The sequence below is a fragment of the Mus pahari genome, chromosome 15, assembly GCF_900095145.1.
Source record: "Mus pahari chromosome 15, PAHARI_EIJ_v1.1, whole genome shotgun sequence".
Lineage (NCBI taxonomy): Eukaryota > Metazoa > Chordata > Mammalia > Rodentia > Muridae > Mus > Mus pahari.
In genome coordinates this window covers 3,970,909-3,987,367 of record NC_034604.1, presented here as the reverse complement: position 1 = coordinate 3,987,367, position 16,459 = coordinate 3,970,909, and the positions used below count along the sequence as shown (strand labels likewise).

The following is a 16,459-nucleotide window of genomic DNA, read 5'->3' as shown; positions in this document are numbered from 1 at the left end:
GATGCTAAGGGATGTTACTCTCTTACAGTACTGAGTGATGCTAAGGGATGTTACTCTCTTACAGTACTGAGTGATGCTAAGGGATGTTACTCTCTCTTACAGTACTGAGTTATGCTAAGGGATGTTACTCTCTCTTACAGTACTGAGTTATGCTAAGGGATGTTACTCTCTTACAGTACTGAGTGATGCTAAGGGGTGGTACTCTTTCTTACAGTACTGAGTGATGCTAAGGGATGTTACTCTCTCATACAGTACTGAGTGATGCTAAGGGGTGTTACTCTCTTACAGTACTGAGTAATGCTAAGGGTTGTTACTCTCTTGTACAGTACTGAGTGGTGGCACTGAGCCCTGACTCCCAGTCAGTCATGGATCTGTGAGGTGAGCTTTTTTCTTTTAGGAGTTGCAATGTTAGAGATATCAGTTTTTTGACTTAACTGACAATGTACTCAGGGTTGACCCTATCATAGCCAAGTTTTGTCTGTCATGACAGAATCTAGGAGTCTTAGAATAGTAAAAAAGGGAATTGAATTTTATGATTAACAATGATGTTTTAGAGATTTTTGTATTATTTTGCACCCTAGCCCCCACCTTAAATAATTGAAAATAAGTTACTTTTTTTGAGTATTTGAATAAAAACTAATAAAAATGTTACTAGGAGATATGCTCCTTTTAGATCTGTAGGATAATAGCAGAAAGGGTGAAAAGATTCAGAATGGTCATCAGCTCACTTGACCCTTGAGGTTCTGGAAAGCAGTAGAGGGACACAGTCATGCATACATTACGTTGAGACAGAGGCCCATGGGCCCCAAAACCTTATGTGTTTGCTGTATGGTCCCTCATAGAAGGAGATGATTACCAGGCCTTGATATAGATGATCAATTTTCAATACCTTTAGTCTCTACACTTTTCTATAGCCTTAAAAGTTATTAACAGGGTTATGATTTTATGGGTGATACAAATCAATATTTAACTCATGAAACTTAAAAAGAGATTGAAAAATTGTTTCAAATAATTTAAAAGTAACAACACTAACAAACCTGAAAAGTATCAAGCAGTAGAGATCTAGCCAGGCTTGATCTTCAAGTTCCATAAATTCATACTGTCACGAGCATGTGCACACAGTGCACATGTGTACACACACATACCACACACAGGCATGCATGCACATGTACCCACACATATATCCTTTCACAGCAGCATTAGCTTACTTGTTAATGCAACACTTTAGTCCCTACCCCTAATTAGGTGTTTTTTTTTGTTTTTTTTTTTTTGTTTTTTTTTGTTTTTGTTTTTGGAGACAGGGCCTCTTTGTAGCCCTGACTGTGCTGGAACTCACTCTGTAGATCAGGCTGGCCTCGAACTCAGAAATCTGCCCGCCTCTGCCTCCCAAGTGCTGGGATTAAAGGCATGTGCCACCACTCCCGGCCCCTACCCCTAATTAGTAGCAAATGTCTTTAATTCTCGACTCAATAGAACAGTTTTTTTTCTCATATGTATTTTTGCTTCTAACTTGTTACTCTATGTCTTGCATAGAGATAATATCTTGTGCTCTGTGTGAAGGCATTCACCTGCCAGTAAAGAGCCTTTGGACAGTGACCTAAGGCAGCATTAGAAGAAGAGAAACTGGTAGCTAGAGAGAGGATTTCTGAGGTAGACACACTCGTGGAAAGAAGATTCACCCTAGAGACAGAACAAAATGGTCACATGAAACTGAGGACCAGGTAACCAGCCACATGGCAGAACTTAGAATAGAACAAATGGGCTATGAAGTTATAAGCTAGCCAGGAAATGGACCAAGGCTTTTAGTCTAGGCATTTATTCATATATAAGAAGTCTCAAGAGTTGTTATTTTCAGGAACAAAGTGGACAGGTAGAAAACCCCAAGGTTACAGATGACAAAGGCAATGGGTACAATCTTGTCTAAAAGACATGTAGTCCTTGGACCTATACCTGCCGATGGATTTGCAGTTTGTTTAGGAGATTCTTTTCTGTTAGCATCAAGCCTCATGTGACTGATTAGAATCACAAAACATATTAGCAAACTTTTATTGGCTATATGCCTGGTGGTTAGATATTTGCTTTGGATGAATCTTATCCATGCATAATTTTATAACACAGTTCTAGAAAATTGGAAAATATTGCTTACTAGATCTGCACATCTTCTAAGCAGTATCAACACAATAGCATTGGCTGATGTCACCATAGTCCTTCCCAGGAAGGTATTGGAGTTCATAGTACAGGATGAGAGGGGACTCAGGAGTCAACTGACAAGAGACAGACTCTATAGTCTGGAAGTATCTGCAAACATTTGCTCAAAACCTCCTATTTTTATCATCATCATCAGTGCACATCATTAATATTTATGACTTGTCTTAAAGTTATAGACTCACTTATTTCTAGGCAATTCAATTCTCAGCACCCACATAATTTCAAGGGATCTACACCCTCCTTAGGCAAACATTGACATTTGCTTGATTTAGCACAGCTTATCTTCCAACTTCTCTTTTAAGGAAGAATGCTTCCCTGTGATGGTGGTGATTGCCACAGTTTAGAACTGAAGGTCAGTGCAGGTGTGTTAATGACAGCCTTGCTGGCTTTACAGCAACTCTACTTCAAACATCTTCTTCCTTTTGTCACAGATTGTTAAAAGGATGGACAGCCAAATCTCAAGTCATTCTGTATAGAAATTTTAAAAAGTGATTCTTAAATTTATATGAGCACATAAATGAATATCCAAAGCAACCCTGAGCAAAAACAACACTCCTGGGGATATTGCTATAGCCAATTTCAAGTTGATAACATAGACAACATGATGCTGGCTTCCAAGCAGGCATACATATCAGTGGTGTAGAATTGAAGATCCAGTTATAAGTCCTTGCAAGTTCCACCTGATTTTTGATGAAGATGCTACTCATTGGAGAAAAGACAGCATTTTCAACAAATAGTGCTGGGGAATTTTGGATGTCTACATATAGAAGGATGAAACAAGATTCTTATCTCTCATGCTGCACCTAAGTCAACTCTAAATGAATCAAAGGCCTCAACATAAAACATAACTACATAGCATAACTGCTAGAGGCAAAGGTAGGACTGGGAAATGTATTACAAGATGTGGGCATAGGCAAGCTCTTCTAAGTAGCACTCAACGAGTTGAATTTGGGTGTTAGGGTGCAAAATAATGCAGAAATCTCTAAAACATCATTGTTAATCATAAAATTCAAGCTCCGGAAATAAGGTCAAGAGTTGACACACACAGGACCTTATGGCATTTGTTGAACAAAGGGAACCTAGTCAGGTGAAGAGGCAGCCTAGGAGAAAATCTGGACCAACTAGCTATAAATCTGACAGAGACTATATTTAGAATATATAAAAAACTCAAGACACTAACAACATAAAAACAAATAACGCAGTCAGAAGTAGACTATGAATATGAATACAGACCTCTCTAAAGAAGAAATACAAGTGGCTAAAAAACACTTATTTAAGCCACCATGCAGTGGTGGCACACACCTTTAATCCCAGTACTTGGGAGGCAGAGGCAGGCAGATTTCTGAATTCGAGGCCAGNNTGGTCTACAGAGTGTGTTCCAGGACAGACAGGGCTACACAGAGAAACCTTGTCTTGAAAAAAAAATATTTATTCATAAAGATTTATTCTTATTTTATGTGTATGAATGTTTGCCTGTGGAGGAGGCCAATCCCCTGAATTGTAGTTACAGATGGTTGAAAAGTGCTACATGGGTGCTGGGAATAGAACCTGGGTCCTCTGCAAGAGCAAGTACTCCTAACCACTGAGCCATTTCTCTAGCCCCTGCAATAAACTTTAAAGATATTCAGGGTCAGTAGCATTAGGGTAGTGGAAATTAAAACTACTTTGATTTCTACCTCAAGATATTCCATTCAAAAAGCTATTATGAACAAGCCCACATCTCACAGCTAGTACCTAGGCCGAGGCTGGCAGTCTACACCTTTCAGCAGCCAACCACTAGGCCTCACATTTTTGTGTTCCCACCACCTTCTCATCCACTGCAGCCAACATCTAGACTTCCTCCAGGGTCTGCTCTATGTGCATCCACCTACAGGACCCTTTGTGCTGCCTCCACCACCCCCTCTCTGCCTAGACATCTGACTCCTCCTGCAGGGTTGAGGCTGGTAAATAGTCCTGACCTCTTCTCTTGTGCCTTTCTACAATCCACCAGCTGTGTCCTGGGCCCCACAATCAGTCCACTAGCCTAGCTTGCCTTCCCTACCTTCATTTTGAGGAGCTCTAGTCTTGGGGCAGGATCGTCCATACCTATCTACCATACCACAGGACATTCCCACATCAAGAGAAAGAGCTTAAGGAGAATAGACTCCTGAGTGATGTCCAAGAAGATACAAACAGAGGCCAGTGGAAATGGTGAGTTGAGACTAGAATTCAATCAGGAGATAGAAGGAAAACACAGGAAAGGAACACAGGGAATATGGCACACCACTGAAAAACTTAAAGCTTTGAATTATTGGCATAGATGAGGGAAAGAATCCTAAGACATGACATGCACCAGGAAACAAAATTATAGAAGAAAACATCTCTAAATTATGGAAAGTCATAGAGCTGGATCAGTACACTCCATATCCTAAAAGACCATGTCAGGCGATCTAACATAATATCTCCAGCAAAACCATCTGCTGTGAGGGAGAGAGCAAGATTTTTTTTTCCATGACTTAAACAGCCTAAAAATTTTGTAAACAAGAAGACAAACCTAAGGAAAGCACAGGAAACGATTTCAGGTGGAGAAAAAGGAGTGTAGCAGAGAAACTCTGGTAATAAATACAAAACCATAATCATCAAAACCAAAATACTACTGAGAATAAACACCATCACCAAAAATCAACAGCACAACAACCACAATTTAACAAAACCCTTAAATATCAATGGCCATGATTCTCCAAGACTGATTGAATGTATTAAGAAACAAAACTCACCTCTCCTGCCTAGAAGAAGCATATCTTAGTTCTAAAGATAGGGACTGCCTTAGAGTAAAAGAATGGACAGAGAACTCCAATCACATGTGACCAGGAAGCAAGGAGGTGTAGCTATTCTCCTATAAAGTGGACTAAATCTAAAACTAACCAGAAGAGATAAAGAGAGACACTTCATTGTGGTCAAGGGAAGAATTAACCAGGAAGTCATTACTATCTGAAACATATATGCACTAAATTCAGGCCCACCCAATAAAAAGTCTACTATTGGAATTAATGATACACATTAACAGTGATATATGAATAGTAGGTGATTATAGTACTACTCTTTCCTCAATAGACAAGTCATGTGGGTAAAAACATAAACAAACATCAGAATTAATTGACACCATGCATCAAATGGATTGAACATATTTTCTTTGCTAACACTGAAGAACAAACATTCTACTCAGCAGCACATAAAGACTTTTTAAAATAGTCTACATCCTGAGACAAAAAAAGGTCTTTACAAATTCAAAAAGATAAAAATCACCCCATCTTCTAATGAATAGGTCAAAGAAGAAACCAAGGAAATCAAAAATCTGGGAAAATGAACAAACCAAATCTAAACACACTCTAAGGCAAGAAATAGAAAAATAAGAGTAGAAATCAACTGAGAAGAACCAAGGAAAACAATGTAAGGAGTCAGTGAATCTAAGACTGGTTCTTTGAAATGATAAGCAAAATCCTCAGCATCTTGGTCGGAACAAAAGGAGAGAAAGAGAGAATCCAAATGAACGGAATTAGAAAATGGACAGGAACATTACAGCAGACGCTAAAGAAATTCAGAAGAAGGGAATGTTTTTATAACCTGTGCTCAACACAGCTGGAAAGCCTAAAAGGAGTTGATATCTTTATAGAGGCAGTGAAATCACCAAAATTAAATCAAGGAAGTTATCAACTTAAACAGATCTTGACAAATAAGGAGACTGAAATACTAATAAAGAGGCCTCTAGAAAAAAAAAAAGGTTTAGAACCAGATGGATTCACAGTAGAGTTCTACCAACCATTTGAAAAAGACTTGCAGCTCGTCATTCTTCAGCTATTCCATAACAACAGCAACCAAAAAGAGTCCTCCCAAACTCCTAAGAAACCAATGCCACTCCAACACCTGAACCAGGGAAAGACAACGTGACAATAAAGGAAAACTAAAAGCCAATTATCTCTAGTGAATACAGACTCAAAAATACTCAATAAAATACAAATAGAATACACATATGCATCCAAAAATTATGCACTATGACCAAGTTGGCTTCATCCCTGAAATGCAGGAATAGTTTAACATATAGAAGCTAGTCAATGCAATAAACTATATGAATGGATTTAATGGCAAAAAAATCACATGTTCATTTCAATAGGTGCAGAGAAAGCCTTTGTCAAAATGATACCTTCATGATAAAAGGCTTAGAGAATATAAGGATGGAGGGAACATATCTCAGCATAATAAAAGCTATGTACAAGAAACCCACAGGCAATCCAACTGAAATCAGGAATGACATTTTCCACACAAACTAACCCCAGAAGATTAGGGATTTAAATCTGAAAACTGAGACATTGAGACTTCTAAGGGAAAACATAGGTAGGCAGTACCTACATGATGTAGATTGTGACAGGACTTCTAAATGAGACACCATTAGCTCAAGACCAATATTTAATAAGTGGGGCTGCATGAAACTAGAAAACTTAGCATAGCAAGAAAAGCAATCAACTGAGTGAAAAGGAGACCCACGAAATGGGACGGAATTTCTGAGACAGGTATAATATCCAGAATATACAAAAAACACCAAAACCAGAGTAAAAAAAAAAAATCCAAACCAAAATCAAACAGGCCATTTGAAAAGTGGGTTCAGCATCTGAATCGAGAGTTTGCAAAAGAAGGAGGAGGAGGAAGGAGGGAGGGGGGAGGAGGAAGAGAAGGAAGAAGAGGAGAAAGAGAAGCGAGAGGAGGAAGAAGAAAAGGCAGTGGCAGCTAAGAAATAGCTCAAAAATGTTCATAATCCCCATCAATTAGGGAAACAACTGATACAACTTTGTGATTTCTTCTTATCCAGTTAGAATGGCAGAAATCAGTAGAACAGCCAGCCTAACATCAAAATGCTGGAGGGGATGTGGGGAAAAGGGAGCTATCATTCACTATTAGTGGTTTTGCAGTCTGGTACAGCCACTATGGAAATCAGTGTGGAGAATTTTCAACAGCTAAAATAAATCTACCATATGGCCCAGATGTACCACCCCACAGGACTTGATATCATTGTCCAAGATATTTGCTCATCCATGTTTATTGCCATGGTATTTATAATAGCTAGGAAATGGAAACAACCTAAATATCCTACAACTAAAACGTAGATTTTAAAATGTGGTGCATATATACTATGGATATTAGTAAAACAAAACTATAAACTTTTCAGGTAAATGAATGGAACTAGAAAAGGTCATTCTCAGTGATATAGTCCAGACCCAGAAAGACTAATGTCCCATGTTCTCTGTTATTGGAGACTTCTAGCTCCAACCCTTTAGATGTGAGCACATAGCCAGTAATAACTACAGAAGCTAGGACAGTACACTGGAGCTACTGTCAGGATAAGGGGGCTTGAGAGCAATAGAGACGGGGAATAGCAGGATTATGTAATTTCATAGGGAAATGGAAAAGGGGGGGATCCTTACAGAAGAAAATATAGAAGAAGTGGGAAGAGGGTAAAGGAATCGCAGGAACCAAGTGATCTGATACGGGCAATTGGAAAGGGTGGATCCCTGGAGAGGGTCAAATACAGTAGAAGCAGGCAGGTAGGTGAAATAGCAATATAGATCGCTGAAAGAGTCGCAAGGAATCAAGTTACAAACTATTTACAAAACAAAACAACACCCCCAAAACCCTACAGGGCACAAAATGTAGGGTGTAAATATACACATAGTTTTAAGAGATTTTTCTCGTCTAAGCTAACAACTCTCTCTCAGTAGTCAGAGGCCACTTGAAAACCCCAACACCAGACACGAGAAGTCCTCTTTAGAATTGTTGGCCAGGCTCCCTGAGAGACTTCCCCAAACACACAATCTATCTTTAAAACCCCAACATCAGACATGAGAAGTCCTCTTTAGAATTGTTGGCCAGGCTCTCCCCAAACACACAGTCGGTTGTTGTACTCAGTTGCCCCTGGCCCCCACCCCAAGAGGTGGAAGGTAATTACAGATTGCCGAAGACACCATGCACATCAGAGGCATGGTTCAGAGACCTCTGAGCTGGGACTGCCCCTTCCTGAGGGCCAGCTTTCACGGTCCTTGTTCATGCCAAGGTACCAGCGCTTTTACTGGATGTTAAAAGTACAAAGGAGAAATATTATTTCAGCATTTTTCCCTAACATAGTTAAGCCTCATGCTCCTCCTTCCCCCTGCAAGGTCTTTGAGATTGTAGTGGTTTGTGAATGTTTTATGAGAACTATTTATGGGCACAGCACACACACACTGTTTCTGTTTGCTTGCTTATATGTGGTACTGGAGGGCTTCAAGCACTCAAGGCTTGGGCCCTACCAGTGAGCTACATCCTAAACCTGAACATCATTTCATGTGAACAGATTTGTGGCACAGAGCTCTGTCTGGCCTGTCACATCCTTACAACTATGTCTCTGAAGACTTGTAGATATGTTAACAGATACTAATTAGAGTGTTTCATTTACTAATGTTACTAGTGACTCTTCCAAACTGCCCTTTAAAGATTTGCAGTGCTAGATTTATATTGTAGACATCTTGGCTTATTTCATTGTTCTGTTAGATTCAGAACTGGAAGCCTGACTGTTAAATCCCTGATCATGGCCATTGTCTCCCACAATAACAGGCCACTGATAATTGTTACTTGATTTGCAGAATGCTTCCATGTTCGGAAAAACTTGCCCAAGTGGAGATTTATTAATTGTTTTCTTCACTGTATATGCTCACATTAAGCAGTAATTTTGCAGGGAACTATGTTGCTGGATGAATTAAGTCAATTTTTGCTTTACAAGAAATCAAAAAGCTCCTTGAACTGACCAGATAGCTTACAGGTAAATAAATGTACTTGCTGGAGAGCCTGGGGAGCCGAGTTAGATCCCTGGAAATCAGGGTCAAAGGAACGAATTGAATCCCCAAAGTTGTCCCAGGTACTTCCACGTGTGTGATGTAACATTCATGTATCTTATAGGCATAACACAGACACAAACGCATGCACACACACAGACACACATACATGCACGCATACAGACACAAACACAGAGAAGTACACATCACCATGACCATCTTCCTCCAGGTACTTGCAGTTCTGTGATTGGCCACTCGAGGTCAGCAGTGCTACAGAAGCATTGAATGTAGCCAGGGTACAATTGAACATTTTGAGCACGTAGACCTTCATGTAGTTCACTGTTTCCACGTGATCAATGCCAGGAAAACCTGATCCAGTGTGATATATAGAAGCAAGGTACAACTGGAATAGTGAAGTTTCAAAAATAAGCCTTTTAAAAGGAGAGCTGTAATGGTCCTGTTGGGTATTGTAAATGCCTCAGGTGCATTTGATACTGCTGTTATATTCCTGGCATCCAGGTCTTCTCTTTTTTATGGAAAGATGGATTGAACTTCAATTTAAGAATATCCAGTAATCCCTCTCAGGACATACTGTAACAGCTGGTATTTTTTTGTTGTGGTAAATGGGTTCCATACAACAGTCAGCAATAATTACAGCTGTATTCTGACAAATTCCAAAGCATTTTCAATCAATTTAGCCAAGGAAAAATAACATTATTACACAAAAATTTAACCCAATTTGAAAGTTAAATCTGCAATGTTACTTCATTCCACAAAATGCTGAGCATTTTTCTAGTTAGGATTCTATCAAACCGTTTTTTAAAAATTGTACACTTGCACTCTTCTAGGAGGAGAACTATGTTGTATAATATATTCTTAGAAGATTATTATTTTTTGATAAACACACAGCCTGGGACAAGTTTAACCTTGATGGTGCATTCTGAAAAAAAAATGAGAAATGCTAATTCCTTTCATGTGTGGTAACACTGGCTTAAAAATTGTTTTGAAGTGGGATATCCGGTTTTTGTCAATATGAGTTCTGTCCCACATTCTATTAAATTTTACATTTTTTGATAAAAGTATAAATTGGGTTATGTGACATATGTAGTTTATAAATGTGAAACACCGCGAGTTCTTTCGGTGGTGAAAAGGCAGGACCAGCATAGAGTGTGTTTCTGTGTTTATGATGACCCGTAACAAGCATATCCTGACTTCTCGTGGCCTAAAGAGCTAAGTTATATGGCCACAGACATATGAAAAGCACCATGTCTGCTAACTTCATAAAGAGGGATTACCCTAATGGTAGAAGTATGTATGAATACACTTTATACATTTTCAATGGTTTTCTTAATTTCTTCCCGGTTAGAAAAATAAAAGTTGGTTAACAATGTATTCTTTAGATTATCAGTGGTCTTTCTGGAGTTCTATTTGCTTTGAATTACTTCATCTGTCCCCTTGCTTTATATAAGGAATATTTTTATGTAGTTAAGTCTTAATCCTGCTTAGAATAATTTGTGAGACCAAAGCAAAGTTTCCTTGTAAGGTTTTTGGAGAAAAGGCAATGTCTAAGCAGGGCACAAGTGAGGTCTGGCTCACCCTCTTCTTTTCATTTTTAATTTTTAGCTCAGTGAGTTATATTTTTGCTTGGAATTTAAATAACTGCCGTCCTATTTTTAATTAACACCTTTCTCTGTATGGGTGTGTAGTACGAGCGGACTGTGTTTGCCTCTGTGATAATGGAAAGCAGATGGGAAGACATCACAGCAGGTAGTCAAGTCCAAGAAACTCTGTTTGATGGTTTGTTTTTTTTAAATATCAGTTTTCACTTTGACAATTAAAATGCTAATTTAGTAGGCTTTACTGGAATTTTACAGCTGTATTTTTCTCAAGTAAAAGCGACTCGTTTGTCATTATTCTGTAATATGAATCAGCAATTTAGAGTCTTTAGGAATTGAAGTGAATCGTTTTCCAGTGTTTACAGTGCCTGTTTTTCTTGTTGTCTTTAATATATATTAAAATATGCTTTTAAGTGACTGAGTTTGCTGTATGGCAAATTGGGGGAAAATGTACTAAAATGCTTTGTATAGTTATGATTTCAGCAAAAATGTAAATGATGTGTATTTTCCGTTGTTAATCTGCAGCGATCCAAATTTAAAACACATGGCAGGCTTGTTCTTAGGCACTGGGCTGGATGGATTGTAATCTCCCTGATTTCTTGTATGTTTTAACTTTATAATTGTATTGCCTGAATTAAAGAAATAAACTACCACACAGCCAGCTTTTATCATTTTTTACTCTGTGCAAGGCATGTCTTGACACATTCAATTATCATGCAGTTCTAAGTTATTATCTTCATTTGCATATAAGGAAATTAAGGCTTAACAAGATTAGATAAGTTACCCCAGATCACAGAGCCAGCAGGAATATAGGTAAAGCCCAAGCTGACCTTGCACAGCTTTTACACGCTATCTCCTGCCTTCTTATTGTGAGATAGATAACCTTAGGCTAGTCACTGAAAACTATATTTTCCAGGGTATAACCACACTTAATTTTTACTAACAGAAGGTTTAGCTTGGATTGCCAGCACTTCTGTGAGTTGTTTCAATGCCCTGCTTCTAGCTGAGCAGTTTTGTCAAGGATATGCTTAGCCTGTGGTAGAGGACTTTGCAGTTATTGTACTGGAATGCACTCTAGAGTTGTAGCTTGCTGGTGACTCCGAGAGTCTCTGTCCGACATTGGGAAGAACAGTTGGAATTGGGATAAGAGAGGGAGGAAGTGGCTACACAGACTCTTCTGAGAGGTCATGGTACATCTGATCAGCAGCCTCTAGCAGATGTCAACAGTCCTTGACACATGCAGGGGTAGTGTGTTTTCAGTTAGAAATGACATCAAAATCATTAACTCTCCTGTTAAATATCAGCCTGTCACTGCAGAAAAAAAATTCTTTAGAAGAATTATGATTGCTCTGGTATAGTGCTAAATACAAATTTTAAATCAGTTACAGGATGTTTGATTTAGTGATACTTGCTTTTTTATATACATATAAATGTTTATATGTTTCTCTTCTGTTACACATTTGCACAATGGAGTACTACTCAGCTATTAAAAACAATGAATTTATGAAATTCTTAGGCAAATGGATGGAACTAGAAAATATCATCCTGAGTAAGGTAACCTGATCACAAAAGAACCCACATGGTGTGCACTCACTGATACGTGGATATTAGCTCAGAAGCTCAGAATACCCAAGACACAATTCACAAACCACCTGAAACTCAAGAAGAAGGAAGACCAAAGTGTGGATCCTTCAATCCTTCTTAGAAGGGTGACCAAAATACCCGTGAAAGGAGTTACAAAGTGTGGAGCAGAGACTGAAGGAATGACCATCCAGTGACTGCCCCACCCGGGGATCCATTCCATATACAGTCACCAAACTCAGACACTTTTGTGGATGCCAACAAGTGCTTGCTGACAGAAGCCTGTTATAGCTGTCTCCAGAGAGGCTCCACCAGTGCCTGACAAACACAGAGGTGGATGCTCTCAGCCTACCATTGGATGGAGCACAGGGTCCCCAATGAAGGAGCTAGAGAAAGGACCCAAGGAGCTGAAGGGTTTTTCAGCACCATAGGAGGAACAACAATATGAAGTAATCAGTACCCCCAGAACTCCCAGGGACTAAATCACCAACCGAAGAGTACACATGGTGGGACTCGTGGCTCCATCTGCATATGTAGCAGAGAATGGCCTAATTGGTCATCAATGGGAGGAGAGGCCCTTGCTCCTGTGAAGGTTCTATGTCCCAGTGTAGGGAAATGCCTGGGCCAGGAAGCGGATGTGGGTGGGTTGGTGAGCAGGGGGAGGGTGAAGGGGATAGGGGGGTTTTTGGAGGGGAAACCAGAAAAGGGGACATTAGAAATGTAAATAAAGTAAATACCTATTTAAAAAAATGTTTCTTTTTTTCCCTAGGAAGGCTTGTAGGACAACTCTTGGGTGAGACACTTCTCCAGTCCATTGAATTTCCCGGAGCTTCCTGAGACAAGAGAGTGGAGGGCGGCCACACATCTGCAGCCTGCATCATGCCAGCACTGGCCACAGGATCGGCTTGTGACACGGGTATGAGAAGCCGAGGGGACAAGTTTCCCTATATTCTTACATAAGTGTTATTCCCAGTGACTGTGATGTTGTAGGCACAAATAAACCACATTTGTCTTTCTGTGACAAACATAAAATCCGTCCCAGTAAGTCCTGAGCTAGATGGAAGTGAGCTAGAAGGAAGTGAATGGGGTTTTCAGACTGCTTCCTGCTCCAGGTGCCGGTGCCCATGCCTGTGTCTTGCTTTTGGAACAGCATTGTGCATTTAATTGTTGAAAATGAAGTATTTGAGAACACCCAGTGTTCTGGCAAATACTGTCATGCCAGTCTGCACCACTGTCACTCTCCTTTAACAGCAGATGTGACATTTTTTGCCATACTTGCTTTAGATCTCTTGCTTTCTGTTCTATTTATCTATTTTTATTCTCGTTTTCAGTCACCAGAGATTAAAAAAAAATCAGGAAATCTGTACACATAATTAAGAATTTATACTGGGAGGAGGGGATGTAAAGTGAATAAATAAATAATAATAAAAAGTTATATTAAAACTAAACAGTAGGCTGTTGGTATTGCTCAGTGGGTGAAGGAACTTGCTGCCAATGCAGGTGACCTGAGTTCAATCCCTGGGACCTACATGGTGGAAGGAGATCCACTTGTGAGAATTGTCCTTGGACTTTCACTCTTCTAGCATACATGTCCACTTACCCTCACTCCCGATAAATAAGGAAGTGTTAGCAACAACAGCGGTACACTAACCACATCCATTAACTGTAATATTTAAAGGCCGATGGAATAAGTGAATATTTCTTACAACACACACCATGCATAATTTAGCACATATTGACATTCTTACAATCAGCACTTTTTAAGTATAGATTCCTGGATGCTTTTCAGAGCTGTTCAGAGTAAGGGAGAACAACTAGGGCTGAAATCCAGTGCAGTGTATGTTTCATGAATGTGAAGCACTGGATTTAATCCTCAGTAAAAAAGAGAAGAAAAGAATGAGTGGGGTTAGGAAGAATGAGTGGGGTTAGGAAGTAGGCTTTCCTTTTGCTTGTTTTGATTGGTTTGAGGCAGGGGTTTGCTCCTTGTATCCTGGATTAGCCTTTAAGCTCGCAGTCTTCCTGCCTCAGGCTCACATGCACTTGAATATTATGAGTGCCACTATACTCAGGCCACGCTGTAAAGTTTACATGGCAGCATACTGTCAATGAAGAGAGTGTCCCGTGTGTCACAGTGGCCATTGCATCCCTGATCTCAGGGACCACATGAAGTACCTGAGGCATCTGACTCCCTGCCCCCACCCTTCCAGCCATTCCAGTCCCGGCATCGCATTCCAGTAGACTTCACTGTTTCCAGCTTAAGCATACTTACGTGTACCCTCTGCAGGTGCAACCCGCTTCCTCCTCCTCTCTGTCTGTCAGCAGATTTCCCCTCCTAGAAATGTGGGCTGGGATTAGTTTCTGTTGTGAGGAGGTTTTAGTTTTTTGTTAACTCCTGTTAAACTTTTATTTCTCCCCCTCAGGATGTTAATTGGGAAGTCAACTCCTTTGGAAACCTTTTTCTTTTTAGTTTTTATATAGTTTTTGTGTTTTGTTGTACTATGCAGGATGATTAAGTTAGCTTCCTGTGGTGACATGGTAATTATAGACAAAAATTTTCTATGTGTGAATGTACTATAGTTGTGTAGTATATTTTGTACTACTCACCAAAATGGTGTTAGGTTAATTGATAGCAAAGTATTGCTAATGGCATATAACTGAAAGGCTGAATGAAATATAGGTTTACAGTTGAGAGCTGTGGGTCACAGATGGCTGGTACAAAATTTACAAAGAGCTTTCCCACGTAGCCATGTCACTTAGAACAGAAAGTTACTGACTTATGACACCTGCTTTCTGGTGTTTTCTAGCCTGTGTGCCAGGTCACCATGTGGTGTTTGTATCTGGTGTTTAGAGTTGATGCTTAGAACCCTATACAGGTGCAGTTGATGCTCTTTTTACTAATGTTATATTGCCTAGCAACAATGTTGATGTTGTGTTGCCACTGGGTAGCCAAGAGAATCAACTTACAATGACACTGATGATCAGATCACAGAAGGAAGGCTCCTGACTTCAGACATGTGTATTGTAGTTATTTGGGAAAAACACTGTGTGATGTGTGTTACACAAATGTATCTGTATGGGTGTGTACCCTTATGTAGGTGTGGAGGCCAGAGAAAGATGTGGGTTTCCTGGTCTATTACTCTATGCCCTTTGAAGTAGGCTCTGTAGGGTCTCTCACCAAGCATGGGGCTAGGCTGCTGGGCAGCCAGCAAGCAAGACTTATTCATCCTCCTGTCTCCCCACCCCCAACACCACTCACTCACATGCTTGTATGAACATACACGCACATACACACATGCACTCACATACAGTCACATATCTACATGTTTAGCTTTTTATGTCAGTGCTACAGATTCAAAGTTGGATCTTCATGCGTGCACAGAAAGTACATTTACCCTCTGGTTCATTTCCCCAATCCTGGAAATGCTTCTTTAAAAAATTTTTTTTAGTTACTTTTATTATTTTTTTTATAATTCAGTCATTGCCCCCCTCCCAGTCTGCCCTCCCACAGTTCCTAATCCCATTCCCCTCACTCCCACCCCCATTTCCAAGAGGATGTTCCCCTCCCCGCAAGACCTCCCCATTCCCTGGGGCCTCAGTAGGAGGTTAGGCACATCTTCTCCTACTGAGGCCAGACCAGGCAGTCCTCTGCTGTGTATGTGTTGGGGGCCTTGGACCAATTCGTGTGTGCTACCTGGTCGGTGGCTCAGAATTTGAGAGATCTCAGGGGTCCAGGTTAGTTGAGACTGCTGTTCTTCCTATGGGGTTGCCCTCCTCCTCATCTTCTTCCAGCCTTTCCCTAATTCAACCACAGGGGTTCCTGGCTTCAGCCCTTTGGTTCAGTGTAAGTATCTGCATCAGTCTCAGTCAGCTGCTTGTTGGGCCTCTCTGAGGGCAGCCATGCCAGGCTTCTGTCTGTAAGCACACGATAGCATCAGTAGTAGTGTGAGGCCTTGGAGCCTCCCCTTGAGATGAATCCCAAGTTGGGCCTGTCACTGGACTGCCTCTCCCTCAGTTTCTTCTCCATTTTTGTCCTTGCAATTCTTTTAGACAGGTATAGTTCTGGGTCAGAATTTTTGACTGTGGGATGGTAACCCCCTCCCTCTCCACTTTATACCCTGTTTTTCTTTCTTTCTTTCTTTCTTTCTTTCTTTCTTTCTTTCTTTCTTTCTTTCTTTCTTTCTTTCTTTCTTTCTTTCTTTCTTTCTTTCTTTCTTT

General features: G+C 40.1%; 1 protein-coding gene across 4 annotated transcripts in view; it reads left to right on the top strand.

Annotated features, from left to right (window-relative positions):
- Nucleotides 1-16,459, top strand: part of Mpp7 (membrane palmitoylated protein 7) — a 233,383-nt gene that overhangs the window by 49,864 nt on the left and 167,060 nt on the right. For all 4 annotated transcript variants that reach the window (XM_021214588.2, XM_029547221.1, XM_021214586.2 and 1 more), the window contains exon 2: nucleotides 13,014-13,160. In XM_021214588.2, the coding sequence (XP_021070247.2) occupies nucleotides 13,124-13,160 (37 nt within the window). In that variant the 5' untranslated portion in view covers nucleotides 13,014-13,123. The remainder of the gene's footprint in view (nucleotides 1-13,013; nucleotides 13,161-16,459) is intronic.